Genomic DNA, 26,634 nt, shown 5'->3' on the forward strand with positions numbered 1-26,634 from the left:
TGTTTTGCAGCTGGATTTCAGCATATAAATATGGTATTTATTCAGACTTTTTGAAGGAAGCCTGAGCAGGGCTGGTCTTATTCTCTGCCTCTGTTTACAGCTTGCCCAACAGTTGCGTTTTGTACGGCGCTGGGCGATATTTGGTAAGGCTTTTCAGAATGTGAAGTGGGAACTTTTGGGATCCAGCCTCATCACAGCAACCATCATCCTGGCTCTCACACACAGTCTTTATGTGGTAAGTGCAATGGAAGTTGAATGTGGCTATAGGTTGGGTTATGGTGGGTATCATTTGGTAGCACTATGGCTGCTGTTCCTTAGGTCTCCTGTGCTGTATATCCATCTCATCATATTCCCGGCAACAAGCTGCTAAGATCTGTGTTGGGAAAAGGATCCATCTTCCGACCTGTCCTGCAGAATTCTCCTGCTCTGGGCTTCTGTGCCGGGCTGGGAATCTGCCTGCTTGCTGTATGCAGAGGGATCTTGTGTGCAGCAGTGCTGAGTGGACATAGGAAGGTCCGAGCGGAAAGCTACCGTCCGGTCTTAGAGCCGCAGGATTATGAGATGATTGACTTCCTGGTGAAAAGATTCAAACTCTGGTTGGGACTCATCAAAGCCAAAGAGGTGAGAGAACACTTATGGGGAATATCCTATACATATTATGTAAAGAAAACATCTATTAATAAACTACATTCTAGTTTAAATCAAGTGCTGCAGAACCTTCTTTATTGATTGCACTTTCATTCCTGTAACCAGGTGACCAAGTGACTTTGCTTTTCTTCCCCACAGTATCGGCACACTGTGAGATTTGAAGGGTTAAAGTCTGCCTGTTCCAGATCGTCCAACAACGCCAGACTCTCCTGTCCTCAGTCTGCCACTCGCCTTTCCACTCGCTCAGCCTCTGTGTCTCCCGACGTGGCCTCAGCCAGTCCCCGCCCTGTGCTCACCCCAGGCCTAGCTGTGGAGCGCCTACCCACGGCTGTCACTGATCTTCTGGACAAGCTAGATAAAGTGACCACAGCCTTAGAGGAGGTGTGCGCTCTGGAACAAAGGCTGGAGGAGTGGCACAGGACAGTGGGGTCTACCAAACCTTCAAAGACAGAGAAACCTAGTACTTCTACCAACAAGCATCTTCAGCTTCCTCGCACCTACAGTACTTTTTCAGAGTCGGCCATAACTCAGATGCAATCGAAGGTTCTGACTTATAATGGAAGTAGGCTCTTCCTCAGGCCAGCCCCTGATAGTGCTGACCATATGCGTAGGGCACGTCTGCATGGAGCCCCCAGTGTGAGCCACGGAGTCAGAGGGAACACATGGAGACCTAACAGTGAGGAGAGTTCCAGGGGCAGGAAACCATTGGAAGACCCAAACAGACCCATACCCCGCAAGCGTAGAGCCTGGGACTGTGAGAGGCAAGGGGATACCTAAGTGCCTGCAGCTAACCTTTACCACAAGGATGCTCAGCTCTTTGCCTCAGTAATGCACCGTTTGGTCTCGCTGTATGCTGCCATTTGGAAGAGTGTAGAGTCCAATAGCCAGTGTCTCTCTTGCTCTGTCACCTCCCAGCGCAGTGTCACTTCCTGGAAAACCTCACTCACCGAGGCCTACGAACAAAGGGAAATAGAATAAATGGCGGGCTGATGTGGGACACATGGGGACACAGATAACAGAACACCTCTCACCTGCTGGAAGTGCAATTTATGGAACAGCCGAATGCTTGAAAGATTTTCTTGCCCAATTTTAGCTTCGAATGTGGTAATGCCCAAAGCAGTGATACCTAAAACAAGAGAGACCACATCAGAGCATGCTGGGTAATGACATAAATGCGGAATGCGCCAAGATTCCACAACTCACCATAGGATAACATCAGCCGCACAGATTCTTCGCCAAGCCCTCTGCCTCGGTAGCTGGGCTCTGCAATAGAAGAAGGGGAATTGTAGCTTTAATGGAGGAGAACTGGGTCGAGCAGCAGAGATGATGGCTGAAGGAGAATGTAGAATGAAGAGAATGTAGCAGAAAACTGGATGAAATGGTGTAAAGGCAGAGATACAGGGAGTGATACAGGGATCTACTAGATGGCAGAGTCACCCAATAAACATGCAATGAAAATATGTCATGAACACTGCAGATACAGGGACGTTTCCACATTACCAATATCACTTAATAAAGGGGAAGTTAAACTTAACTTTTTTTATGGCATGATATTTTGAAACCATTTCCAGTTCATTGCCATTTTTGAGTGTGTTCTTTTTAATGCTTTTAACTCTTAGCCTGCCCGGTTCCCTTTAATCTTACTGTGTTATGTTTGCCAGGCATGTAACTTACACAGAAAACCCAAAAAAAGGGAAACAAGTCAGTTTTATGGGCCACAACGCAATCAGGTTGGTGGGGTAAAGTGACTGAAAACAGATTTTTATATATAGAATATACACACACATATACAAGGAAGGAAAGAGAAGAGAGTAAAGGCATGGGAAATGGGCAAACCTGCAATCATAACTTCAGTCTCTGCTAACGCTTGGTTGTCTGGCTCTGTGAGGAACAGATTTACATCTCCCACCATGCACTGGTGCTCAGGGCAGCCTTGGTCCCACAGAACCGCATCCAGTATAATGAAAGTGCACTCTGTCAACAAGAAAAGAAATAAAAATTCCCTGATGTACACTCTGCTGCAGAGACCAAGGTGATGCCAAGGTCTTTCTCCCCCTGCGTGAAACTCACTATCGGCATCCTCTCTCCAGCTCTGCTGCATGCCATACTCCTGCTCTAACGTCAGAGGTTCCGACGCAGTCAGCTTCTGTAGCTCCTCCGACTTCATCCACTCATGGTACCTGGAAGAACAACCATCATTAGAGGACTCCAGGGGAAAGGCTGAGAATATATTTATTTAGAGGTGTGCATAGAGTGTGCTGGCTGCCATCAACCATATATATACAGTGGTGTGAAAAACTATTTGCCCCCTTCCTGATTTCTTATTCTTTTGCATGTTTGTCACACTTAAATGTTTCTGCTCATCAAACACATTTAACTATTAGTCAAAGATAACACAAGTAAACACAAAATGCAGTTTTTAAATGAGGGTTTTTATTATTAAGGGAGAAAAAAAATCCAAACCTACATGGCCCTGTGTGAAAAAGTAATTGCCCCCTGAACCTAATAACTGGTTGGGCCACCCTTAGCAGCAATAACTGCAATCAAGCGTTTGCGATAACTTGCAACGAGTCTTTTACAGCGCTCTGGAGGAATTTTGGCCCACTCATCTTTGCAGAATTGTTGTAATTCAGCTTTATTTGAGGGTTTTCTAGCATGAACCGCCTTTTTAAGGTCATTCCACAACATCTCAATAGGATTCAGGTCAGGACTTTGACTAGGCCACTCCAAAGTCTTCATTTTGTTTTTCTTCAGCCATTCAGAGGTGGATTTGCTGGTGTGTTTTGGGTCATTGTCCTGCTGCAGCACCCAAGATCGCTTCAGCTTGAGTTGACGAACAGATGGCCGGACATTCTCCTTCAGAATTCATGGTTCCATCTATCACAGCAAGCCTTCCAGGTCCTGAAGCAGAAAAACAACCCCAGACCATCACACTACCACCACCATATTTTACTGTTGGTATGATGTTCTTTTTCTGAAATGCTGTGTTACTTTTAAGCCAGATATAACGGGACACGCACCTTCCAAAAAGTTCAACTTTTGTCTCGTCGGTCCACAAGGTATTTTCCCAAAAGTCTTGGCAATCATTGAGGTGTATTTTAGCAAAAATGAGAGGAGCCTTAATGTTCTTTTTGCTTAAAAGTTGTTTGTGCCTTGGAAATCTGCCATGCAGGCCGTTTTTGCCCAGTCTCTTTCTTATGGTGGAGTCGTGAACACTGACCTTAATTGAGGCAAGTGAGGCCTGCAGTTCTTTAGATGTTGTCCTGGGGTCTTTTGTGGCCTCTCGGATGAGTTGTCTCTGCGCTCTTGGGGTAATTTTGGTCGGCCGGCCACTCCTGGGAAGGTTCACCACTGTTCCATGTTTTTGCCATTTGTGGATAATGGCTCTCACTGTGGTTCGCTGGAGTCCCAAAGCTTTAGAAATGGCTTTATAACCTTTACCAGACTGATAGATCTCAATTACTTTTGTTCTCATTTGTTCCTGAATTTCTTTGGATCTTGGCATGATGTCTAGCTTTTGAGGTGCTTTTGGTCTACTTCTCTGTGTCAGGTAGCTCCTATTTAAGTGATTTCTTGATTGAAACAGGTGTGGCAGTAATCAGGCCTGGGGGTGACTACAGAAATTGAACTCAGGTGTGATAAACCACAGTTGTTATTTTTTAACAAGGGGGGCAATCACTTTTTCACACAGGGCCATGTAGATTTGGAGTTTTTTTTTCTCCCTTAATAACGTAAACCTTCATTTAAAAACTGCATTTTGTGTTCAATTATGTTATCTTTGACTAATAGTTAACGGTTTTTGATGAGCAGAAACATTTAAGTGTGACAAACATGCAAAAGAATAAGAAATCAGGAAGGGGGCAAATAGTTTTTCACACCACTGTATATAAAAAAATATAGAGGCACAGGTCTTTCAGTGGGCCATTGGGTGTCTGCAGGCTGACACTGTACTGTATGTAGATATACATATATATATATAATATTACATGTATCTCTCCAAACTAGAGGGGATGGTGCTCAGTAGGTACTGAACTTATTTGGCAGACTAAAAATGCCTGTAGCCCCAGAACCAACCCAGAAAGAAAGACATTCATGATATAGAATGTTAACATAGGTATGGGATCGGTAATACAGAAACCCTTTACCCAGAAATCTCTGAATTATGGTTAGTCCATCTCCCCGAATTGGGAAAACTGGGCAGGCAGTCTTGACCCGCACAGGCCTTCTGAAAACCGGACAGCAGACAGCCCTATTTCATACCTACCTGGGGACATGGTGAGGTTCATATGGTACCAACAGCACACGCTGCCCTCTTAGCACAGTGTTCTCATTCACACGCATGGTCCTGCAACACAGAGGAGACGTGACAATGAGCACAAAACAGAGCTGCACAAATGAAACATAAGAATGTGTAGGCAAGTGTGGATTAACAAGGTAACACAACTATAGAATGTTGTGCTGTCAAGGCTGCAGGGTATAAGGGTTCCCATTCAGGACATAGACCCAAACAGGTCTGGTCTGGGGTTCAAAATAGGCCTTGGCATTCCAAGTACCCAGAGGCGCAAACAGCCCCCCAGCCCAATAAATAGTAACTGTCTATGGCACCTTACAGCAGCCCCTCTGGCATTTGCCTGAACCCACAGATTGCCAGTCTGGGCCTGGGTCCTGGCATTCCCAGTACCCAGAGGCACAAACAGCCCCCCCAGCCCAATAAATAGTGAGTGACTATGGCACCTTACAGCAGCCCCTCTGGCATTTGCCTGAACCCACAGATTGCCAGTCTGGGCCTGGGTCCTGGCATTCCAAGTACCCAGAGGCCCAAACAGCCCCCCCAGCCCAATAAATAGTGAGTGTCTATGGCATCTTACAGCAGCCCCTCTGGCATTTGCCTGAACCCACAGATTGCCAGTCTGGGCCTGGGTCCTGGCATTCCAAGTACCCAGAGGCCCAAACAGCCCCCCCAGCCCAATAAATAGTGAGTGTCTATGGCACCTTACAGCAGCCCTTCTGGCATTTGCCTGAACCCACAGATTGCCAGTCTGGGCCTGGGTCCTGGCATTCCAAGTACCCAGAGGCCCAAACAGCCCCCCCAGCCCAATAAATAGTGACTGTCTATGGCATCTTACAGCAGCCCCTCTAGCATTTGCCTGAACCCACAGATTGCCAGTCTGGGCCTGGGTCCTGGCATTCCAAGTACCCAGAGGCCCAAACAGCCCCCCCCCCCCAGCCCAATAAATAGTGACTGTCTATGGCACCTTACAGCAGCCCCTCTGGCATATGCCTGAACCCACAGATTGCCAGTCTGGGCCTGAGTCCTGGCATTCCAAGTACCCAGAGGCACAAACAGCCCCCCAGCCCAATAAATAGTGACTGTCTATGGCACCTTACAGCAGCCCCTCTGGCATTTGCCTGAACCCACAGATTGCCAGTCTGGGCCTGGGTCCTGGCATTCCAAGTACCCAGAGGCCCAAACAGCCCCCCCCCCCAGCCCAATAAATAGTGACTATGGCACCTTACAGCAGCCCCTCTGACATTTGCCTGAACCCACAGATTGCCAGTCTGGGCCTGGGTCCTGGCATTCCAAGTACCCAGAGGCACAAACAGCCCCCCCAGCCCAATAAATAGTGAGTGACTATGGCACCTTACAGCAGCCCCTCTGGCATTTGCCTGAACCCACAGAACTAAAGAGCTGCTTTACATATAGGCATTTAGACTGGAACGGGGCACCCTCAGATTCTGATAGTGTCGGACTGGGCCTGCTAGGGTCCCCCTTAGAAACTAACATAACTCAATAATTAGATGGAGACAGTGCCAGTTGGTATAGAGGCTCATGGTAGAAATAAGAAAGGGTTAGTAGGAATAACCCAAGACAGAGAGAGATGCGCTGGTACCCTGGCAGGCCAGTCTGACTCTGGATTCTGCCCTTTACTGGGAAGATGAGCCCAGTGAATGGGGGACCAAATGGAAGGCAAATACTTGGCACTTCTGGATCGGACCTTGGGAAACCCTAATGTGCTGTTTATTGCCGGGGCCGCGGCTGTGACTAAATACAGGTAACCATGTGAATTTTACAGCTGTTTGATGTGGTGCCATGTTCCTAGGATACCCAGCAGGGCAACACATTGGTACTAAGTATATAATCACATATAAGTTATATAAGTTATAAACCCAAACAGCTATTCTGTGAGTTGAATCCATTTACTGGTGGCCACAATGGCTATTCCCATAAACTGCCCCATGGAGCTTACACTCTAAGCTTTGTATTAGTCTGCCTCAGCTTGGGTCCCAGATCTCACTGTACAGCATTGACCTTTGATTATATATTGAGGCATTATGGGAGTTGTAGTCCAACAACAACTGGGAACAGTTTAATGAAACTAGGTGGGGGTTCCCTCTCCCTCAGAGCCACTATGAGTCCCTGCCATGATCTTATTCATTGTAACCAGAATATAAATAATGTGCAAGGAAGTGACCGGTTCTACCCACACCGGTAATGGCAAACCTTCCGCTTACCCGGCTTTCTCACAGAACTTCCGCCCCACCAGCGCCGTCTTACACGTGATTTCCTCGAAGCCACGCCCAGGTGACGCGTCCGGAAGTCTCTGTGGCGCTGCGGGTTGTTGTTCGGCAACCGGGGATTGGTTGGCTCGGCATGTGACCCGCTTTACTCCTCGGCATGTGATTCTAGAACTCCCGGAACTCTCAGGGGGAAGAATGGTAACTAGGGGCAACCGGGGTTCCACAATATGGGGATAAGTTGTCAGTGGGGCAACAGGGTGGAGTATTTACGGGGCGTAAGCTGCCCGGCACCCTGTGTGTAACCTGCCCTACTGCATTAATACTCTGAGCAGTTCTCTGGCAGAGCTACAGCTGTAGGATAGGAATGGCTTAGGCTTTATTATATAGTACAGGGGAGCTGTGTAGAGTTGCAGTTACGCCAGCCCCTTTCTCTCATTCTTTGCCTTGGACCAGAGGCAGTACCCATGGACTGTGCACAGAACTGTGTGTTTTATACAGTATGTCGGACCTTTGGCTGCAGCTTTATTTGTTTCTTTCCTGCTATTGCTCTACAGGGTCACTGCAATTATGGTTATTTCTTACTGATAGGGTTGTTTTCTTATGTTTCACCCTTTTTAATATGGGAAATGGGTCTCATTAGTCTAAAGAGCTGACTGTTTGAGTTGAGCACTCAGTACTATGGCCACATTTAGTGATATGTGGGTCAGGCCCAGACTGGCAATCTGTGGGTTCAGGCAAATGCCAGAGGGGCTGCTGTAAGGTGCCATAGACACTCACTATTTATTGGGCTGGGGGGGCTGTTTGTGCCTCTGGGTACTTGGAATGCCAGGACCCAGGCCCAGACTGGCAATCTGTGGGTTCAGGCAAATGCCAGAGGGGCTGCTGTAAGGTGCCATAGACAGTCACTATTTATTGGGCTGGGGGGGCTGTTTGGGCCTCTGGGTACTTGGAATGCCAGGGCCCAGGCCCAGACTGGCAATCTGTGGGTTCAGGCAAATGCCAGAGGGGCTGCTGTAAGATGCCATAGTCACTATTTATTGGGCTGGGGGGGGGGCTGTTTGGGCCTCTGGGTACTTGGAATGCCAGGACCCAGGCCCAGACTGGCAATCTGTGGGTTCAGGCAAATGCCAGAGGGGCTGCTGTAAGATGCCATAGACACTCACTATTTATTGGGCTGGGGGGGGGGGCTGTTTGGGCCTCTGGGTACTTGGAATGCCAGGACCCAGGCCCAGACTGGCAATCTGTGGGTTCAGGCAAATGCCAGAGGGGCTGCTGTAAGGTGCCATAGACACTCACTATTTATTGGGCTGGGGGGGCTGTTTGTGCCTCTGGGTACTGGGAATGCCAGGACCCAGGCCCAGACTGGCAATCTGTGGGTTCAGGCAAATGCCAGAGGGGCTGCTGTAAGGTGCCACAGACAGTCACTATTTATTGGGCTGGGGGGGCTGTTTGGGCCTCTGTGTACTTGGAATGCCAGGGCCCAGGCCCAGACTGGCAATCTGTGGGTTCAGGCAAATGCCAGAGGGGCTGCTGTAAGATGCCATAGACACTCACTATTTATTGGGCTGGGGGGGGGGCTGTTTGTGCCTCTGGGTACTTGGAATGCCAGGACCCAGGTCCAGACTGGCAATCTGTGGGTTCAGGCAAATGCCAGAGGGGCTGCTGTAAGATGCCATAGACACTCACTATTTATTGGGCTGGGGGGGGGGGGCTGTTTGTGCCTCTGGGTACTTGGAATGCCAGGACCCAGGTCCAGACTGGCAATCTGTGGGTTCAGGCAAATGCCAGAGGGGCTGCTGTAAGGTGCCATAGTCACTATTTATTGGGCTGGGGGGCTGTTTGGGCCTCTGGGTACTTGGAATGCCAGGACCCAGGCCCAGACTGGCAATCTGTGGGTTCAGGCAAATGCCAGAGGGGCTGCTGTAAGGTGCCATAGACACTCACTATTTATTGGGCTGGGGGGGCTGTTTGTGCCTCTGGGTACTTGGAATGCCAGGGCCCAGGCCCAGACTGGCAATCTGTGGGTTCAGGCAAATGCCAGAGGGGCTGCTGTAAGATGCCATAGACAGTCACTATTTATTGGGCTGGGGGGGGGGGGCTGTTTGGGCCTCTGGGTACTTGGAATGCCAGGACCCAGGCCCAGACTGGCAATCTGTGGGTTCAGGCAAATGCCAGAGGGGCTGCTGTAAGGTGCCATAGACAGTCACTATTTATTGGGCTGGGGGGGGGGGGGGCTGTTTGGGCCTCTGGGTACTTGGAATGCCAGGACCCAGGCCCAGACTGGCAATCTGTGGGTTCAGGCAAATGCCAGAGGGGCTGCTGTAAGGTGCCATAGTCACTATTTATTGGGCTGGGGGGGGGGGGGGGGGCTGTTTGGGCCTCTGGGTACTTGGAATGCCAAGGCCTATTTGAACCCAAGGCCAAGCCTCCCAGGGCCTACCCTATTTTAAATGCCAGACCTGGTAATATCATCACAAACAGAAGGCGCAGTTGGCATTAAAAATAGGCCCTGGCAGGCTTGGCCTGGGATTCAAAGTAGGCCCTGGCTTTTCAACTACACAGAGGCCCAAATAGCCCCCTACAAGTCCAATAAATAGTGACTGTCTATGGCATCTTACAGCAGCCCCTCCACCTCACCTATGAATGTTAATGGGTTAAATGAGTTGTTTTTAGTTCTGCACCATTTCTACCTGCCCGGCGGATGGCAGTTGCACTAGAGTAGAGGCTTTTTGATGACACAAGGTCATGTGATTTCCAATAAAGGGGCTTTATGGCGTATAGAGGATAACATTCTATCGAGATTGAATCACTGAGTCTCCCCTGAGAGCCATATGAAAAGCCGATTTGTTAGCATTCAGAAGCACGGGGGTTCTTACTGCCGGCCATCAATTACAGGGAGGCTGCTTTATTTTCCAACACATACGGCAGCAGCAGACAAATGCCTCCCAAGATCCCATAACAAAACCATGGGCAAAAAGGTTTCCCAATCTAATTTACAGGACAATGCCGCTCCGGTGGCCGAGCGCTTCCTGGAATACTAAGAGCAAGGGTGGTTGGGAGTCATAAAAGAAGATGAAATGTTTCCTTAATGGATGGTTTCTCAGTCCGGTGCGGTATCTGATGCAGCATAGACAGTGGCGCAGTGTGTGTCTGTGATGGAATTGTGCTAAACTGCCATAAAGCGATGCTATCACCTTATGTCTTATGACAGGGCCGCCATCAGAAATCACGGGGCCCCTCACAACAAAATTTTCTGGGCCCCCCCTCCTCCCACGCCCCCAATGGCCCCTCCCCCAGTGACCCCTCCCATCAATACAAAGGACACACAGACATTGGTAGCCAGGGCCCCCCTAAAACATTTGTGGCCAGGGGTACATTTTGCATTGGTGCCAGCCCAGGGCCCCTAAAACATTGGTGGTTCTCCCCCACATACTATGGCTTGCTCCAAAAGCATCCTCCAGCTCCCCCCCAAGCATGCTCCCGCCCAAGCATCCTCCAGTTCCCCCACCCAGCATCCTCCTGCCTCCCCCAGGGTGCTCCCCAAGCATCCTCCAGTTCCCCCCCAAGCATCCTCCAGTTCCCCCCCAAGCATCCTCCAGTTCCCCCCAAGCATCCTCCAGTTCCCCCCAGGGCCCCCCAAGCATCCTCCAGATGTACTCCCTGTGCCCCCCTGATGGCGGCCCTGTCTTATGATTTTAGTTTGCTAAGGCAAGCAGCATGGCAGACCCGTCTTGTAAATTTGCTATAGTTTTGTGCATGCTTTACCCTCAAACGTTTATGCCCCCCCTGTTTGGTTGCTAGGGTAAATTGGGCCCTAGCTACCAGATAGCTGTGGCGTTTCCAAACTGGGGAGCTGCTGAAAAAAAAGCAAAATCATCTAAAAACCACAAAAAAATGATGTCCATCTGCAAACTGACTGAAAGTTAATTTAAAGGTTAACAACTCCATAAAAAGTCAAAAACATTTTTAAAGGGAAAGTTTGCCTGCAATGGAGAAGCCCCAGTAGAATTGTGCTGACTACAAAAGTGGAAATAAGTGTTTTTCCCCCGTCATTGCTGGGCGGGCAGGACTCAGTTCCCCTCTCCTCATCGTGTCTGTGGCTTTGTCTCTCTAGATAGGAAGCTCCTTCCGAGGTCTCCCCGTCGCTTCGGATTATGTGTGAGGCACAGTGATTGGGCGCTGCCGGGCCTGCTCACCCAACCAGCCGACTGATAAGGATTCTAAGGACAGGAGAGCCAGTGAGTAGCATTTTGTTTTCTTCATCCCTCTCTGGTGCAGAATTTAAGCTTTAGATTTGTCTCATTCATTTTACCAAGATTGTAAGCTCACTGGGGCAAGAGTCCCCATCAGTCCCTGCCCCAGTGAGCTTACAATCTAAGGTCCCTATCCCATTCCCATCAGTCCCTGCCCGAGTGAGCTTACAATCTAAGGTCCCTATCCCATTCCCATCAGCCCCTGCCCGAGTGAGCTTACAATCTAAGGTCCCTATCCCATTCCCATCAGTCCCTGCCCCAGTGAGCTTACAATCTAAGGTCCCTATCACATTCCCATCAGTCCCTGCCCCAGTGAGCTTACAATCTAAGGTCCCTATCCCATTCCCATCAGTCCCTGCCCCAGTGAGCTTACAATCTAAGGTCCCTATCACATTCCCATCAGTCCCTGCCCCAGTGAGCTTACAATCTAAGGGCCCTATCACATTCCCATCAGTCTCTGCCCCAGTGAGCTTACAATCTAAGGTCCCTTATCACATTCCCATCAGTCCCTGCCCCAGTGAGCTTACAATCTAAGGTCCCTATCCCATTCCCATCAGCCCCTGCCCCAGTGAGCTTACAATCTAAGGTCCCTCTCCAGTTCCCATCAGCCCCTGCCCCAGTGGAGCTTACAATCTAAGGTCCCTCTCCAGTTCCCATCAGCCCCTGCCCCAGTGGAACTTACAATCTAAGGTCCCTATCCCATTCTCATCTGTCCCTGCCCCAGTGAGCTTACAATCTAAGGTCCCTCTCCAGTTCCCATCAGTCCCTGCCCCAGTGGAGCTTACAGTCTAAGGTCCCTATCACATTCCCATCAGCCCCTGCCCCAGTGAGCTTACAATCTAAGGTCCCTATCCCATTCCCATCAGTCCCTGCCCCAGTGGAGCTTACAATCTAAGGTCCCTATCCCATTCCCATCAGTCCCTGCCCCAGTGGAGCTTACAATCTAAGGTCCCTATCCCATTCCCATCAGTCCCTGCCCCAGTGGAACTTACAATCTAAGGTCCCTATCCCATTCCCATCAGTCCCTGCCCCAGTGGAGCTTACAATCTAAGGTCCCTATCACATTCCCATGAGTGCCTGCCCCAGTGAGCTTACAATCTAAGGTCCCTATCACATTCCCATCAGTCCCTGCCCCAGTGAGCTTACAATCTAAGGTCCCTATCACATTTCCATCAGTCCCTGCCCCAGTGAGCTTACAATCTAAGATCCCTATCACATATTCCCATCAGTCCCTGCCCCAGTGAGCTTACAATCTAAGGTCCCTATCCCATTCCCATCAGTCCCTGCCCCAGTGGAGCTTACAGTCTAAGGCCCCTATCACATTCCCATCAGTCCCTGCCCCAGTGAGCTTACAATCTAAGGTCCCTATCACATTCCCATCAGCCCCTGCCCCAGTGAGCTTACAATCTAAGGTCCCTATCCCTATGATAAGGGGAACTTTAACCCCCTCCTCCCACCATGTTTTTGGTTGGACCATTGGATCTTCTCGTTTACAGCTAATAACTGTTGTTTATTAACGTACTTCAGGATCTGCCGGTGGGCCCCAGCCAAGGACAGTGCCCACCAGCCCATTTTTTTTTTCCACCATAGCCCTGTGTGACACCTATTCCATTTAGCTGTGTCAGATTGTTGTGAGAGTAGATACATAGGTCTGGGCTTACTAGTGGGCCCTGGGAGGCCCATCTCTGTGCATGGAGATACGGTGGCCTTTTTAATATTCTGCAGGGCAGAGACTGCACACCATCAGTTATTAATCTACAAATCTCTTGCTTTCCCAAAAGCCTTTGCGCAGGTACAGGTCCTGCCATTAGAAGCAGCAGGGGGCCTTGTTCCAATATATCCTTTATCAAAGGGATGCCTGTCATTGGCTTATGATGATTCTCCATTAACCCTTGCTTTTATGTCCATGCAGTGATACTTGCTTATTGGTTACCTTCACTGCCAGGTGTCACTGCGGGCAATTGCATTGGTGCTGGGCTAGTAAGGGAGGGATGAACCAGGCAACAACATGGCCGAGTACGCACAGCAGGCCATGACCTGAGCATTAGGGGTTACTAGTTACTAGAGGGTTAATGCACTTGGTTTGTGGTTTAATGTTGCCTTTTAACTCATGCACTGTTTATTTCCTACAGCTTTTTGGATTTCGCTCTTCTGTTCCACACCCCCCGCAACCATGGCAGGAGATATAACAGAAACAGGGGAGCTCTACTCTCCATTTGTAAGTACCTACCTGCTCAGCATATATAGCCAGCAGCCTTCCTCTCTCTCTCTCTATCTCTCTTTCTCTCTATCTATCTCTCTCTATCTCCCACGCCAGGAATACAAATGGCCCGTCAGGGATCGGATCAGATATACAATATCTCTTACACCAAATAGACATGGAGGATTTATGCTGCCATTACCCAGAATTAATGGCAGGGCAGCTGGCAGCTTTAATAGCTCCACTTCAGCCTTTCTTATTCCTATATCGTGTCATTGTCATTCCATCCATACGGCTCTTTCCTGTTGCTCAAGCTTTGCCACATTTGCTTTGAGTGCAGGGAAAGTGCCGACGCAGTATAAAGGAGGGTTAACCCCCATGACACATCCATGCTGTTCTGTGCCGAGTCAGCAGCGAGAGCAGGAAGTGCACGCATCATGTGACGACACACATACCCTGTGGGGACACATTATATGCAGCAATTAGCAGCTATAGAGAAAAACCATAGTGACCCTTCCCTTGGTTCCGCAGGCTCTCATTATCAAAAACCCAATCCCAAGCGGCAGCGCCAGCGTCCCAATGTATTATAATCTCATATTTATGTCCCATGTCTCATCTGCAGGTCGGCCTGGTGTACATGTTCAACCTTATAGTTGGCACGGGTGCCCTCACCATGCCAAAGGCCTTTGCCAACGCTGGCTGGTTGGTTAGCTTAATCCTTATCATCTTCCTTGCATTTATGAGGTGAGTGAAAGCTCTGCGAGACACACTGCTTTATGATCTCTGGGTAATACAGGGTTAAACACGGCTCTGCTTTGATATAAAGAAAGTGCCAGCCCTTGCAAATCATATGTGGGGGCTCGTTTAGAGTGGGGGCTGTGCTGGTGGTGCATACCGGAGCGACAGAGTATTGGTGCCTAGTGGCATGCCCCATTTTTCGCAGGTCCTTCATAATAACTAAGGTGTGCCAGACCCTTTTACTTTTTGAGTTAACAGTATGATGTAGAGAGTCATATTCTGAGACAGTTTGCAATTGGTCTTCCTTTTTTATTATTTGTAGTTTTTTGATTATTTCAATTTTTGTTCGGCAGCTATGCAGTTTGGAGTTTTAGCAGCTATCTGGTTGCTAGGGTCCAAATGACCTTAGCAGCCAGGAAGTGTTTTGAATGAGAGACTGGTATATGAATAAGAGAGGGGCTGAATGCAAAAATAAGTTATGGAAAGTAACAATAACCATGAAACTGTAGCTTCACGCAACAATAGTTGTCTGGCTGCAGGGGTCGGTGACCCCCATTTGAAAGCTGCAAAGAGTTAGAATAAGACGGCAAATAATTAAAAAAAAAAACTATAACAAATAAATAATGAAGACCAGTTAAAAAGTTGCTAGCAACAGCACCCAGGACGTTTACTTTCCAACCATCCCACATCTCAGTACAGGAACCAGCCCTTATATTCCTGCCTGCTAGTGATAGTGACCCTTAGTATCCCTTATTCCTAGCTATATGACAACCACTTTTGTTGTGGAGGCCATGGCCGCTGCCAATGCTCAGCTGCGATGGAAGAGATGGGAAAAGGAGGAGGTGAGATATACAATGGCTCATAGTTACCTGCCCAAACCTAGGGCATCTGGGCATGGGCTTACACTGACCTGTCCCTTTCTTCCCCGTAGGATCCTGATTCATCAGAAAGCTCCGACAGTGAAGTGCCCTCTGCCAGCGGGTACAACAGATCTGAGATCCAACCTATCCTCTCAGTGCGTGAGTATCTGGCACCTGAGAGACTGGGCATAGCCACACAGCCCGAATGTCTGACCTTATGTGTAACATGATTTCTTGGTCATTCCAGAGCGTCGCGGCTTATCGGACCCTTTTGAGATTGTGGAGCGTGTGGAAATGGGCCAGATGGCATCATTGTTCTTTAATAAAGGTATGTGCCACAATATGTTCAATAAATACAAATACAGGTATCGGACCCCTTATCCGGAAACCTGTTATCCAGAAAGCTCCAAATTACGGAATGCCCGTCTCCCATAGACTCCATTTTAATCAAATAATTCAAAATTTTAAAACTGATTTCCTTTTTCTATGTAGAAATAAAACAGAACCTTTTAATTGATCCCAACTAAGATATAATTAATCCTTATTGGATGCAAAACAATCCTATTGGGTTTAATTAAGGTTTTATTGATTTTTTAGTAGACTTAAGGTACTGAGATCCAAATTACAGAAAGACCCCTTATCCGGAATACCCTTGGTCCCGAGCATTCTGGATAATGGGTCCCATACCTGTATCCTGTGTTAATAACAGATCTTTAATGTATTTCACACTTTTACCACTAGGTGGAGCTCTTAAACTAGTCATAAAGGTGTTAATCAGAAACCAATTTCTTAGTTGTCCTTATGCTTTCTCCTTCGTAGTCTCAGGGTATTCTCTTATATTTCATTTGCACAACAGATTTCAGTGCAATGTATATGATCTGGAGAGCTATTCCATAGTTCCTCTCATGTATTGCACGGCAGCACTTCAACACTTTCTGACACTTCTCTCTTTCTTTATTTGCAGCTGGAGTGAACCTGTTTTATATTTGCATCATTGTATATCTGTATGGGGATCTGGCTATATATGCAACGGCTGTGCCTCTGTCTCTGGTGCAGGTTACATGGTGAGTGATGCCATTGGCATGGAGACTGCATTCCTCTATGAACCTTCATCACATGTTGCACAGGTCCCTTTACCATAGGTATCCTGGAGCAAAAGGAAACCTGGTGGATGTGACAATAGTGTTTGTTTGTCTCTTCCAGCTTTTCTGCAAATGGGTCGTGCTCAGCGCAGGCTGGAGAACGGAATGACACAGATCCGTGCTGGGGTCCTATACGACGCATTGATGCTTACAGGATCTATTTGGTGAGATGAGCTAGATGTCATGCCAATTTAAATTTTAGCCATAAAGCAAGGCAGGACTGCTGCTTACAATGGGGGGGGGGGATCAGATAGGATCTGTGCCACTGTGACAGAATGCTCTGTTATACAGATAGCTAGAATCTCAGCCATAAAGCAGGGCAGGACTGCTGCTTACAATGGGGGGATCAGATAGGATCTGTGCCACTGTGACAGAATGCTCTGTTATACAGATAGCTAGAATCTCAGCCATAAAGCAGGACAGGACTGCTGCTTACAATGGGGGGATCAGATAGGATCTGTGCCACTGTGACAGAATGCTCTGTTATACAGATAGCTAGAATCTCAGCCATAAAGTAGGGCAGGACTGCTGCTTACAATGGGGGGATCAGATAGGATCTGTGCCACTGTGACAGAATGCTGTGTTATACAGATAGCTAGAATCTCAGCCATAAAGCAGGGCAGGACTGCTGCTTACAATGGGGATCAGATAGGATCTGTGCCACTGTGACAGAATGCTGTGTTATACAGATAGCTAGAATCTCAGCCATAAAGCAGGGCAGGACTGCTGCTTACAATGGGGATCAGATAGGATCTGTGCTACTGTGACAGAATGCTCTGTTATACAGATAGCTAGAATCTCAGCCATAAAGCAGGGCAGGACTGCTGCTTACAATGGGGGGATCAGATAGGATCTGTGCTACTGTGACAGAATGCTCTGTTATACAGATAGCTAGAATCTCAGCCATAAAGCAGGGCAGGACTGCTGCTTACAATGGGGGGGGATCAGATAGGATCTGTGCCACTGTGACAGAATGCTCTGTTATACAGATAGCTAGAATCTCAGCCATAAAGCAGGGCAGGACTGCTGCTTACAATGGGGGGATCAGATAGGATCTGTGCCACTGTGACAGAATGCTCTGTTATACAGATAGCTAGAATCTCAGCCATAAAGCAGGTCAGGACTGCTGCTTACAATGGGGGGGGATCAGATAGGATCTGTGCCACTGTGACAGAATGCTCTGTTATACAGATAGCTAGAATCTCAGCCATAAAGCAGGGCAGGACTGCTGCTTACAATGGGGGGATCAGATAGGATCTGTGCCACTGTGACAGAATGCTCTGTTATACAGATAGCTAGAATCTCAGCCATAAAGCAGGGCAGGACTGCTGCTTACAATGGGGGGATCAGATAGGATCTGTGCCACTGTGACAGAATGCTCTGTTATACAGATAGCTAGAATCTCAGCCATAAAGCAGGGCAGGACTGCTGCTTACAATGGGGGGGATCAGATAGGATCTGTGCCACTGTGACAGAATGCTCTGTTATACAGATAGCTAGAATCTCAGCCATAAAGCAGGGCAGGACTGCTGCTTACAATGGGGATCAGATAGGATCTGTGCCACTGTGACAGAATGCTTCATAATAAAGATAGCTAGAATCTCAGCCTTTAGAGACAATATAAAATGGTATTGGGAGCAAAAAACCAATATGGTCAAATCAGTGTGTTCTGCAGTGTCAATTATGTGAACAAAATTATCCTCACTGCCCTTCCAACGTTCCAATTAACCTCATTCATTGGTGGCTTTGCTCAGACATTGCCCTTATCCCCTTATTTCGACGCTGCCAAGGAAATTTGTTCCCAATGTGCTGAATGCCTGTTATCTCCAAAAACCAAAACCCTGCTGTCTTATTTCTTTTTTTTTTTTTTATCTGGATCCACTAATATGGAGAGAGTCATATGCCCACAGGGTTGGATAGTCTAATTGACTATAGCAATGTAATGAGTCCCAGGAAGTGGTATTATCACTTTAATAATAATAATGGCTGATGATCTTAATGTTCTATCTTTCTCCCCACAGGCGGTCTTCACTCTGCTCCTTGGCCCCTTTACTTTCTTCAACGTGCAAAAGACAAAATACCTTCAGATCTTAACCTCACTCATGAGATGGGTCGGTAAGTGTCTGACTGTACATGGCAACCCAACTCCTGGGGTCTTGGGGCCACTCACCCCATTGATTCTGTATGTTATCATCATGTTCGGTTTGGCTTTCCTATAGGTTAAGATCCAAAATCATACTGGTCAGTTCATTGGTTCCTGATGAAACTGACCCTAGTATGTGAGTGGTGGGTAATTAGATCCAAAATCATACTGGTCAGTTGGTTGGTTCCTGATGAACCTGACCCTAGTATGTGGGTGGTGGGTAATTAGATCCAAAATCATACTGGTCAGTTCATTGGTTCCTGATGAAACTGACCCTAGTATGTGGGTGATAGGTAATTAGATCCAAAATCATACTGGTCAGTTCATTGGTTCCTGATGAAACTGACCCTAGTATGTGGGTGGTGGGTAATTAGATCCAAAATCGTACTGGTCAGTTGGTTGGTTCCTGATGAAACTGACCCTAGTATGTGGGTGGTGGGTAATTAGATCCAAAATCATACTGGTCAGTTCGTTGGTTCCTGATGAAACTGACCCTAGTATGTGGGTGGTGGGTAATTAGATCCAAAATCATACTGGTCAGTTCATTGGTTCCTGATGAACCTGACCCTAGTATGTGGGTGGTGGGTAATTAGATCCAAAATCATACTGGTCAGTTCATTGGTTCCTGATGAAACTGACCCTAGTATGTGGATGGTGGGTAATTAGATCCAAAATCATACTGGTCAGTTGGTTGGTTCCTGATGAAACTGACCCTAGTATGTGGGTGGTGGGTAATTAGATCCAAAATCGTACTGGTCAGTTGGTTGGTTCCTGATGAAACTGACCCTAGTATGTGGGTGGTGGGTAATTAGATCCAAAATCATACTGGTCAGTTCGTTGGTTCCTGATGAAACTGACCCTAGTATGTGGGTGGTGGGTAATTAGATCCAAAATCATACTGGTCAGTTCATTGGTTCCTGATGAAACTGACCCTAGTATGTTGGTGGTGGGTAATTAGATCCAAAATCATACTGGTCAGTTCATTGGTTCCTGATGAACCTGACCCTAGTATGTGGGTGGTGGGTAATTAGATCCAAAATCATACTGGTCAGTTGGTTGGTTCCTGATGAAACTGACCCTAGTATGTGGGTGGTGGGTAATTAGATCCAAAATCATACTGGTCAGTTCATTGGTTCCTGATGAACCTGACCCTAGTATGTGGGTGGTGGGTAATTAGATCCAAAATCATACTGGTCAGTTCATTGGTTCCTGATGAAACTGACCCTAGTATGTGGATGGTGGGTAATTAGATCCAAAATCATACTGGTCAGTTGGTTGGTTCCTGATGAAACTGACCCTAGTATGTGGGTGGTGGGTAATTAGATCCAAAATCATACTGGTCAGTTGGTTGGTTCCTGATGAAACTGATCCTAGTATGTGGGTGGTGGGTAATTAGATCCAAAATCATACTGGTCAGTTGGTTGGTTCCTGATGAAACTGACCCTAGTATGTGGGTGGTGGGTAATTAGATCCAAAATCATACTGGTCAGTTGGTTGGTTCCTGATGAAACTGACCCTAGTATGTGGGTGATGGGTAATTAGATCCAAAATCATACTGGTCAGTTGGTTGGTTCCTGATGAAACTGACTCTAGTATGTGGGTGATAGGTAATTAGATCCAAAATCATACTGGTCAGTTCATTGGTTCCTGATGAAACTGACCCTAGTATGTGGATGGTGGGTAATTAGATCCAAAATCATACTGGTCAGTTCATTGGTTCCTGATGAAACTGACCCTAGTATGTGGGTGGTGGGTAATTAGATCCAAAATCATACTGGTCAGTTCATTGGTTCCTGATGAAACTGACCCTAGTATGTGGGTGGTGGGTAATTAGATCCAAAATCATACTGGTCAGTTCATTGGTTCCTGATGAAACTGACCCTAGTATGTGGGTGGTGGGTAATTAGATCCAAAATCATACTGGTCAGTTCATTGGTTCCTGATGAAACTGACCCTAGTATGTGGGTGGTGGGTAATTAGATCCAAAATCGTACTGGTCAGTTGGTTGGTTCCTGATGAAACTGACCCTAGTATGTGGGTGGTGGGTAATTAGATCCAAAATCGTACTGGTCAGTTCATTGGTTCCTGATGAAACTGACCCTAGTATGTGGGTGGTGGGTAATTAGATCCAAAATCGTACTGGTCAGTTGGTTGGTTCCTGATGAAACTGACCCTAGTATGTGGGTGGTGGGTAATTAGATCCAAAATCATACTGGTCAGTTCATTGGTTCCTGATGAAACTGACCCTAGTATGTGGGTGGTGGGTAATTAGATCCAAAATCATACTGGTCAGTTCATTGGTTCCTGATGAAACTGACCCTAGTATGTGGGTGGTGGGTAATTAGATCCAAAATCATACTGGTCAGTTCATTGGTTCCTGATGAAACTGACCCTAGTATGTGGGTGGTGGGTAATTAGATCCAAAATCATACTGGTCAGTTCATTGGTTCCTGATGAAACTGACCCTAGTATGTGGGTGGTGGGTAATTAGATCCAAAATCATACTGGTCAGTTCATTGGTTCCTGATGAAACTGACCCTAGTATGTGGGTGGTGGGTAATTTAGATTGCAAGCACCATCAGGGCAGTGAGCCGTTTAATATACATTATGGAGCACCAATAGGAGGGATAAATATTTCATGCTCTCTATTCCTCCCTGTCACCCTAAATCTGTCCTTGTCTTATCCCCTTAGTCCTAAACGCCACTTAGGCATCAGTTAACACCTATTCTTATTTAAGTAACTGCATGGTGTCCCCAAGGCTTTATCACATTCCAGCACAAGTAGCATGGCCCTAAAATGTAATTAATGAGCTTCATCCTCTTTGTTCTCCCGGGGTAAGGGCTTGTCAGTAGTCCCTGTCTGATCCCTTTTCCTCCCCCCCACCCCATATTAATCTATTTTTTGGCATCGGATCCTCGTTCAGACCCTGCAGGCTAAAGAAGATTAAAAACCTCAGCCGGCAACCAGTTCATAAAAAAATGATATAATGCAGCTGGCAAATGTACAGAGGAACGCCACTGAAATAATAAGGGGGACGGAAGGAAGGAGGGTCCTGATGGATATGTTTATATCAGAGACAGACACATTTATGGGCAAGGCCATGCATCTTTCATAAAGATCAGAAGGAATTGAATTTGATGTTCCAAACAGGACATTTAGTTCCCTGCAAGAAACCGTTCCTTGGGCTCACGCTGGGGCACTGGCACAAGTTGGCAGATGCACGGAAATGACAGTTTCTTATCTTCCTTGTGGACTGCTCATCCTGCTGTGCAGTCACATGGTTAGGCTACCCATCACACCAATCAGTTTAAGGGGTTATGGGCGTATTTCTGGGGGGGTTGTTCCTGACAGCACCGCCCCAGAACCATGCTTTCAGCAGCAGCCTTTGGCAAGTGTGTGCCTGGGCTAAAGGGGTGGTACTGTGTTCTGATAGGCTGCAATGCTGGGCTAAAGGGTGGTGCAACGTTCTGACAGGCTGGAGATCTTGTTTACATGAGCACTGCAGCCTATTGGATCTCTGCCCTGCCCTTTCATCCTAGGATATGACTGTAAATTAGTGGAAGAGGGGTCTGGTATAGATGTGTAACCCCTTCTTTCTCAGCCAGTGGCATAACTAGAAGCTTCTGGGCCCCACTGCAATAGGAAAAAACATTTTCATAAATATATACTGAGACTGCCAGTGCCCCTTGGGAACTGCAGGTTTTGCCTCCTCTATATTTACACCCCTTGGTACATATTCATATCACAACCCAGTGGAAATGCATATGTGTTCTCTCTAACGTTGATTTTAGCGGCTACCCCACATCCTCAGAATATCCCCCTAGAATATTCAGATCAATGCTCAAGTGCACTGAGCTTTAGTGGTTGGCTTGTTCCCCTGCCCCCCCCCTCTTTCTTGTATGTAAGGGAGCAAAGGTTCTGTCCTTGCAACACGGTTAGGGCAACGGATAAAGTGTCACAGGCCTATTTTCCTTTGTGATTTATGGGCCGAGTAATGGGTTTTTACTACTTTACTGCCACTTTGTTCTCCTCCCTGACAGTGCCATAAATCGTGGAGACAAATGTTTAATTCTTGTGCTCGCATGTGTGATGGAATATACAGGGGCTGAGTGAGTCATGAGAGGGGCCCCGGCCAATGCACAAAGTCTGGGGTCCCGATAAAATGAACTGTGCTTAAATTCCTGGCAGGGCAGGACTGCTGCTTATATGGGTACCAATTAGGATCTGTGCCACTGTGACAGAATGCTCTGTTATAAAGATAGCTAGAATCTCAGCCATAAAGCAGGGCAGGACTGCTGCTTACAATGGGGGGATCAGATAGGATCTGTGCCACTGTGACAGAATGCTCTGTTATACAGATAACTAGAATCTCAGCCATAAAGCAGGGCAGGACTGCTGCTTACAATGGGGGGATCAGATAGGATCTGTGCCACTGTGACAGAATGCTCTGTTATACAGATAGCTAGAATCTCAGCCATAAAGCAGGGCAGGACTGCTGCTTACAATGGGGGGTATCAGATAGGATCTGTGCCACTGTGACAGAATGCTCTGTTATACAGATAGCTAGAATCTCAGCCATAAAGCAGGGCAGGACTGCTGCTTACAATGGGGGGATCAGATAGGATCTGTGCCACTGTGACAGAATGCTCTGTTATACAGATAGCTAGAATCTCAGCCATAAAGCAGGGCAGGACTGCTGCTTACAATGGGGGGATCAGATAGGATCTGTGCCACTGTGACAGAATGCTCTGTTATACAGATAGCTAGAATCTCAGCCATAAAGCATGCGTGAGGCATGATGGGAAGAAATGTTGTGACTATGTATATAATAACAATTTCATTTCCCGTCTGTTTCAGCCTTCATTATCATGATTGTGTTGGCTCTGGTTCGAATTGGGAAAGGGGAAGGAGCCGGCCACCCCCCACTGGCGCAAGTGTCAGGGATCCGGAACCTGTTCGGGGTGTGCGTGTACTCCTTTATGTGCCAGCATTCCTTGCCTTCTCTCGTCACCCCCGTATCCAAAAAGAAGCACCTGACGGGGCTGGTACTGCTGGACTATGCGCTGGTTCTAGCCTTCTACAGCCTGCTGTGCTTCACCGCCATATTTTGCTTCAGCTCCGGGGCCCTCATGGATATGTACACCCTTAACTTCAGCGGCTGCAGCCCCTTTGTCCCCCAAGTGATCGGCTACTTCCTTGGACTCTTCCCAGTCTTCACCATCAGCACCAACTTCCCCATCATTGCCGTAACCCTGCGTAATAACTGGAAAACGCTGTTCCACCGCGATGGCGGGACATACCCGTGGCTGGTTGACCGTATAGTCTTCCCCCTCATCACCCTGGTGCCCCCTGTAATTGTGGCCTTTTGTACCAACCACTTGGAAGTCCTGGTTAGCATCACAGGTTCCTATGCGGGGAATGGCATCCAGTACGTGATCCCGGCCTTCCTTGTCTTCTGCAGCCGGAAAGACAATGCTCTGGTATACGGACCCGGACTGACCAATAAGCACAGCTCCCCATTCCGACAGGTGGGCTGGGTGTGGTTTGTGCTGTGCTGGGCACTTACCTGTTTTATCTATGTCACAGCCAATATCATCCTGACGGACGCCTCACTGTAATCACGGACGAGACTTCTCCTATCCCCCCCCATGCACAATGAATGGGTTGGCCTGTGCTGGACACAGGCGTCGGACTAATAAGGATAAAGGGTACCTACTGATGGGGTCTCTCCAGTCATGGGGCCGGCCCTTCACTAAGGGGCATATTTATTAACTCTGGAGACTAGCATCACTGGTGATGTTTCCCATAGCAACCAATCTGTAGTAAAGGTCCCCATACACTGCCAGATCTGCTCGCTTGGCGCCAAGCGAGCGGATCTTCTCCTGATATCCCCACCTACGGGTGGGCGATATCGGGAGGATCCAGGGTCATTTGATCGTTTGGCCCCAGATCAAATTATAATGACGGGCATAGGCAAAGTCGGTCCGGGGACCGCATCAACGAGCCGATGTGGTCCCCGATCCGACTAGATTTTCTAACCTGGCCGATGGAGATCTGCCCGATTTCAGGCCAGATATCAGTCGGGCAGGCCCGTCGGTAGTGCCCATACAAGGGCCGATTAGCTGCCGAATCGATCAAAGGGACCCATATTGGCAGCTACTATCGGCCTGTGTATGGGGGGGCCTTTAGACTCGAAGAGTCACCTATAAGTTATAAATCAAAAGCAAAGATCTGATTGGTTGCTATGTTTCCACTGTTAACAAATACACCCCATTGTGTCACTTTGCTGCTATCGTGCCCTTATTTAACATTTTAACTCATATCTGGGGAGATAACAAGCTCTGAGTAACAAATACTGCCCCCTGTGATGCCTCTCTATCTCCTTTTCTCTGTGCCTTGCCCTTATATACTCACAGGACCACCAGGGTGTGCCCCCCAGTTCCCACCGTTGCCTGGGAACTTCAGGGGAAATGGGGCCTGGTCGTGTCTTGCTTCCATAAGGGACTCATACTGCCTTTCCTTCGGCCCAGCTTATGTCCAAGGGTCGGCTTCATACAGGCCTGTGCAACTTCCAGCCTTCTAGGTGTTGTTGAACTACAATAGCATCATATTGACGGGCTGACAATAATGTATAATGCTGTGTAAAGTCATGTCATTTTGGGGAGGGGGGGGAAGTAATTTGCTGTACTCGTGAAAACATTCTGTGCTCGCCCAAGGAAGTGTATGTCTTGGTAATCATGTGACTGCCCCTACTTCCTTATTGGCAAAATAATGATAGCGCTGTCTTGCTTTGTGGTAAGGATTTTCAGTTTACATTCAGGATCAGAACCAAGTCACGTGGCAGTACCAACCAAGCTGGTGAATGTATATGGCTAGGTTAAAGGACAACAAAAGCCAAATTCACTGGAGGGGGGGTGCCATTTAGTTTATCGACCTTCCTCCTCAGTCTGGGGTACTTTCCATTAGAACGCCACCCTGCCGCCTTGTTTGATTTTCCCAGGGATATAGTGTTTTTTTTTTTAAACATTACTGTACTGCACAAGGGATTGTGGGAAAAATCCAAGATACCAGTGTGGTGCTCTAATGGTACACTTGGATGGAGAAAAGTGCTGGGTACCAGGGTAACGATTAAAAACAACAAAATTGGCGCCCCCATTTGAATTTGGGTTTTGTTGTCCTTTTAACTGGGAAAAGCTTCTTTGGGGGTTACTGCACTGCCCCCTTGTGGCTGAATCTGTCTCTGCCGAGTGGGGAAGAGAACAAAGCATGGCAGAGCAAACAAAACCAGTGAACATTTCATGGACATACAAACTGAGCCTCTAATGTATTGCAGAGTAACACATCACTGTATAAAGGGACACGAAACAGTATTTTTTAATAATGATGGTAATTATGTGATGAGCGTAGGCTCCTTTTCTGTTGTGTGGGATAAGCTATTCGCTCTCTGTTGGGCCCAGGCCTGTGCTGTTGTACTTTAATGATGTGTAAGTGCCCGGGCAGCACCTCGCTGCATTGTAGTGAAATGACAGCCTCCCTGATCGCTCCTGCACTTTGCACTTGGAATAAAACCTAATGACATTTTGTGGTGACTCTGGTTGTGCGTTTTCCAGCTGCGGGGATCTCTCATTACACAGTCCAGCTCCTCTGCTGCCCCCCCCTCCGCTCAGCACGTGCCCGAAACGAGCTGATTACTGATGCCTTGGCCCTGATTAGATTCCTTTACGCCCCCCCGCCCGACTGTAGAGGTGATTTATGACTATATTATTCCCAGCGCTGATGATTACTTTACATGCAGTAGCTACGCCGGCTGCCCAGATACAAAAGGTTGTGCTGCTCTTCAAGGCGATGACAGAGTACGTGGCTACATGGCCTTTTTGGGATGGGTTTCTTTAGATTAAAGGGGTTGTTCACCTTTGAATTAACTTTTAGTATGATGTAGAGCGTGATATTTGCAGCTGGTCTTCATTTTTTGTAGGGATGCACCGAATCCAGGATTTGGCCAAAATTCTGCCTTTTTCAGTAGGATTCAGCCGAATCCACGCTACTGGTCGAACCGAATCCGAATCCTCCAAACCACGTGACTTTTTGTCACATAAACACGGGAGTCGAACATTTTTTGATCCTTGCTTA

General features: G+C 47.6%; 3 protein-coding genes across 7 annotated transcripts in view; 2 read left to right on the plus strand and 1 right to left on the minus strand.

Annotated features, from left to right (window-relative positions):
• The window catches only part of LOC100496797 (polycystin-1), a 47,058-nt gene extending 44,876 nt beyond the window's left edge, over positions 1 to 2,182 (plus strand). Inside the window, exons 45-47 of the mRNA XM_004918479.4 lie at positions 101 to 235; positions 319 to 621; positions 787 to 2,182. Coding sequence (XP_004918536.3) covers positions 101 to 235; positions 319 to 621; positions 787 to 1,425 — 1,077 coding nt within the window. The 3' untranslated portion in view covers positions 1,426 to 2,182. The remainder of the gene's footprint in view (positions 1 to 100; positions 236 to 318; positions 622 to 786) is intronic.
• On the minus strand, positions 1 to 7,237 carry nat9 (N-acetyltransferase 9 (GCN5-related, putative)). 3 transcript variants are annotated; one of them, XM_004918480.4, is made up of 8 exons: positions 7,162 to 7,237; positions 4,913 to 4,993; positions 2,719 to 2,828; positions 2,485 to 2,622; positions 1,852 to 1,911; positions 1,680 to 1,774; positions 1,441 to 1,601; positions 1 to 573 (listed from the first exon to the last, which is right to left on the minus strand). In XM_004918480.4, exons 2-7 carry the CDS (start codon positions 4,987 to 4,989, stop codon positions 1,458 to 1,460), a joined length of 624 nt encoding a protein of 207 aa, XP_004918537.1. In that variant the 5' UTR covers positions 4,990 to 4,993; positions 7,162 to 7,237; the 3' UTR covers positions 1 to 573; positions 1,441 to 1,457. The 3 variants fall into 3 exon arrangements, with proteins under 3 accessions (XP_004918537.1, XP_002939608.1, XP_031750184.1); XM_002939562.5 differs by having other exon boundaries at positions 1 to 647; XM_031894324.1 differs by having other exon boundaries at positions 1 to 1,601.
• On the plus strand, positions 7,140 to 26,086 carry tmem104 (transmembrane protein 104). 3 transcript variants are annotated; one of them, NM_001016025.2, is given in 12 exon segments: positions 7,140 to 7,365; positions 11,282 to 11,405; positions 13,553 to 13,638; positions 14,243 to 14,364; positions 15,119 to 15,200; positions 15,290 to 15,377; positions 15,466 to 15,546; positions 16,183 to 16,282; positions 16,422 to 16,524; positions 18,382 to 18,475; positions 23,362 to 24,396; positions 24,445 to 24,755. In NM_001016025.2, coding segments are annotated over 9 exon segments (1,476 nt in total). In that variant the 5' UTR covers positions 7,140 to 7,365; positions 11,282 to 11,405; positions 13,553 to 13,593; the 3' UTR covers positions 24,123 to 24,396; positions 24,445 to 24,755.
• Positions 26,087 to 26,634: the final 548 nt, after the last annotated feature.

Source organism: Xenopus tropicalis, chromosome 10 (genome assembly GCF_000004195.4).
Source record: "Xenopus tropicalis strain Nigerian chromosome 10, UCB_Xtro_10.0, whole genome shotgun sequence".
Lineage (NCBI taxonomy): Eukaryota > Metazoa > Chordata > Amphibia > Anura > Pipidae > Xenopus > Xenopus tropicalis.

Bases quoted from the DNA above. Each gene is read 5' to 3' on its own strand.
- nat9 (XM_004918480.4), bottom strand. From the start codon at position 4,989: ATGCGTGTGAATGAGAACACTGTGCTAAGAGGGCAGCGTGTGCTGTTG. The intron at 2,829-4,912 runs GTAGGTATGAAA...TTGTTCTTCCAG, and splicing joins GAACCTCACCATGTCCCCAG to GTACCATGAGTGGATGAAGT. The intron at 1,775-1,851 runs GTGAGTTGTGGA...CTCTTGTTTTAG, and splicing joins GCGGCTGATGTTATCCTATG to GTATCACTGCTTTGGGCATT.
- tmem104 (XM_012971755.3), top strand. From the start codon at position 13,594: ATGGCAGGAGATATAACAGAAACAGGGGAGCTCTACTCTCCATTT. The intron at 15,201-15,289 runs GTGAGATATACA...TCTTCCCCGTAG, and splicing joins AGAGATGGGAAAAGGAGGAG to GATCCTGATTCATCAGAAAG. The intron at 16,283-16,421 runs GTGAGTGATGCC...TGTCTCTTCCAG, and splicing joins TCTCTGGTGCAGGTTACATG to CTTTTCTGCAAATGGGTCGT.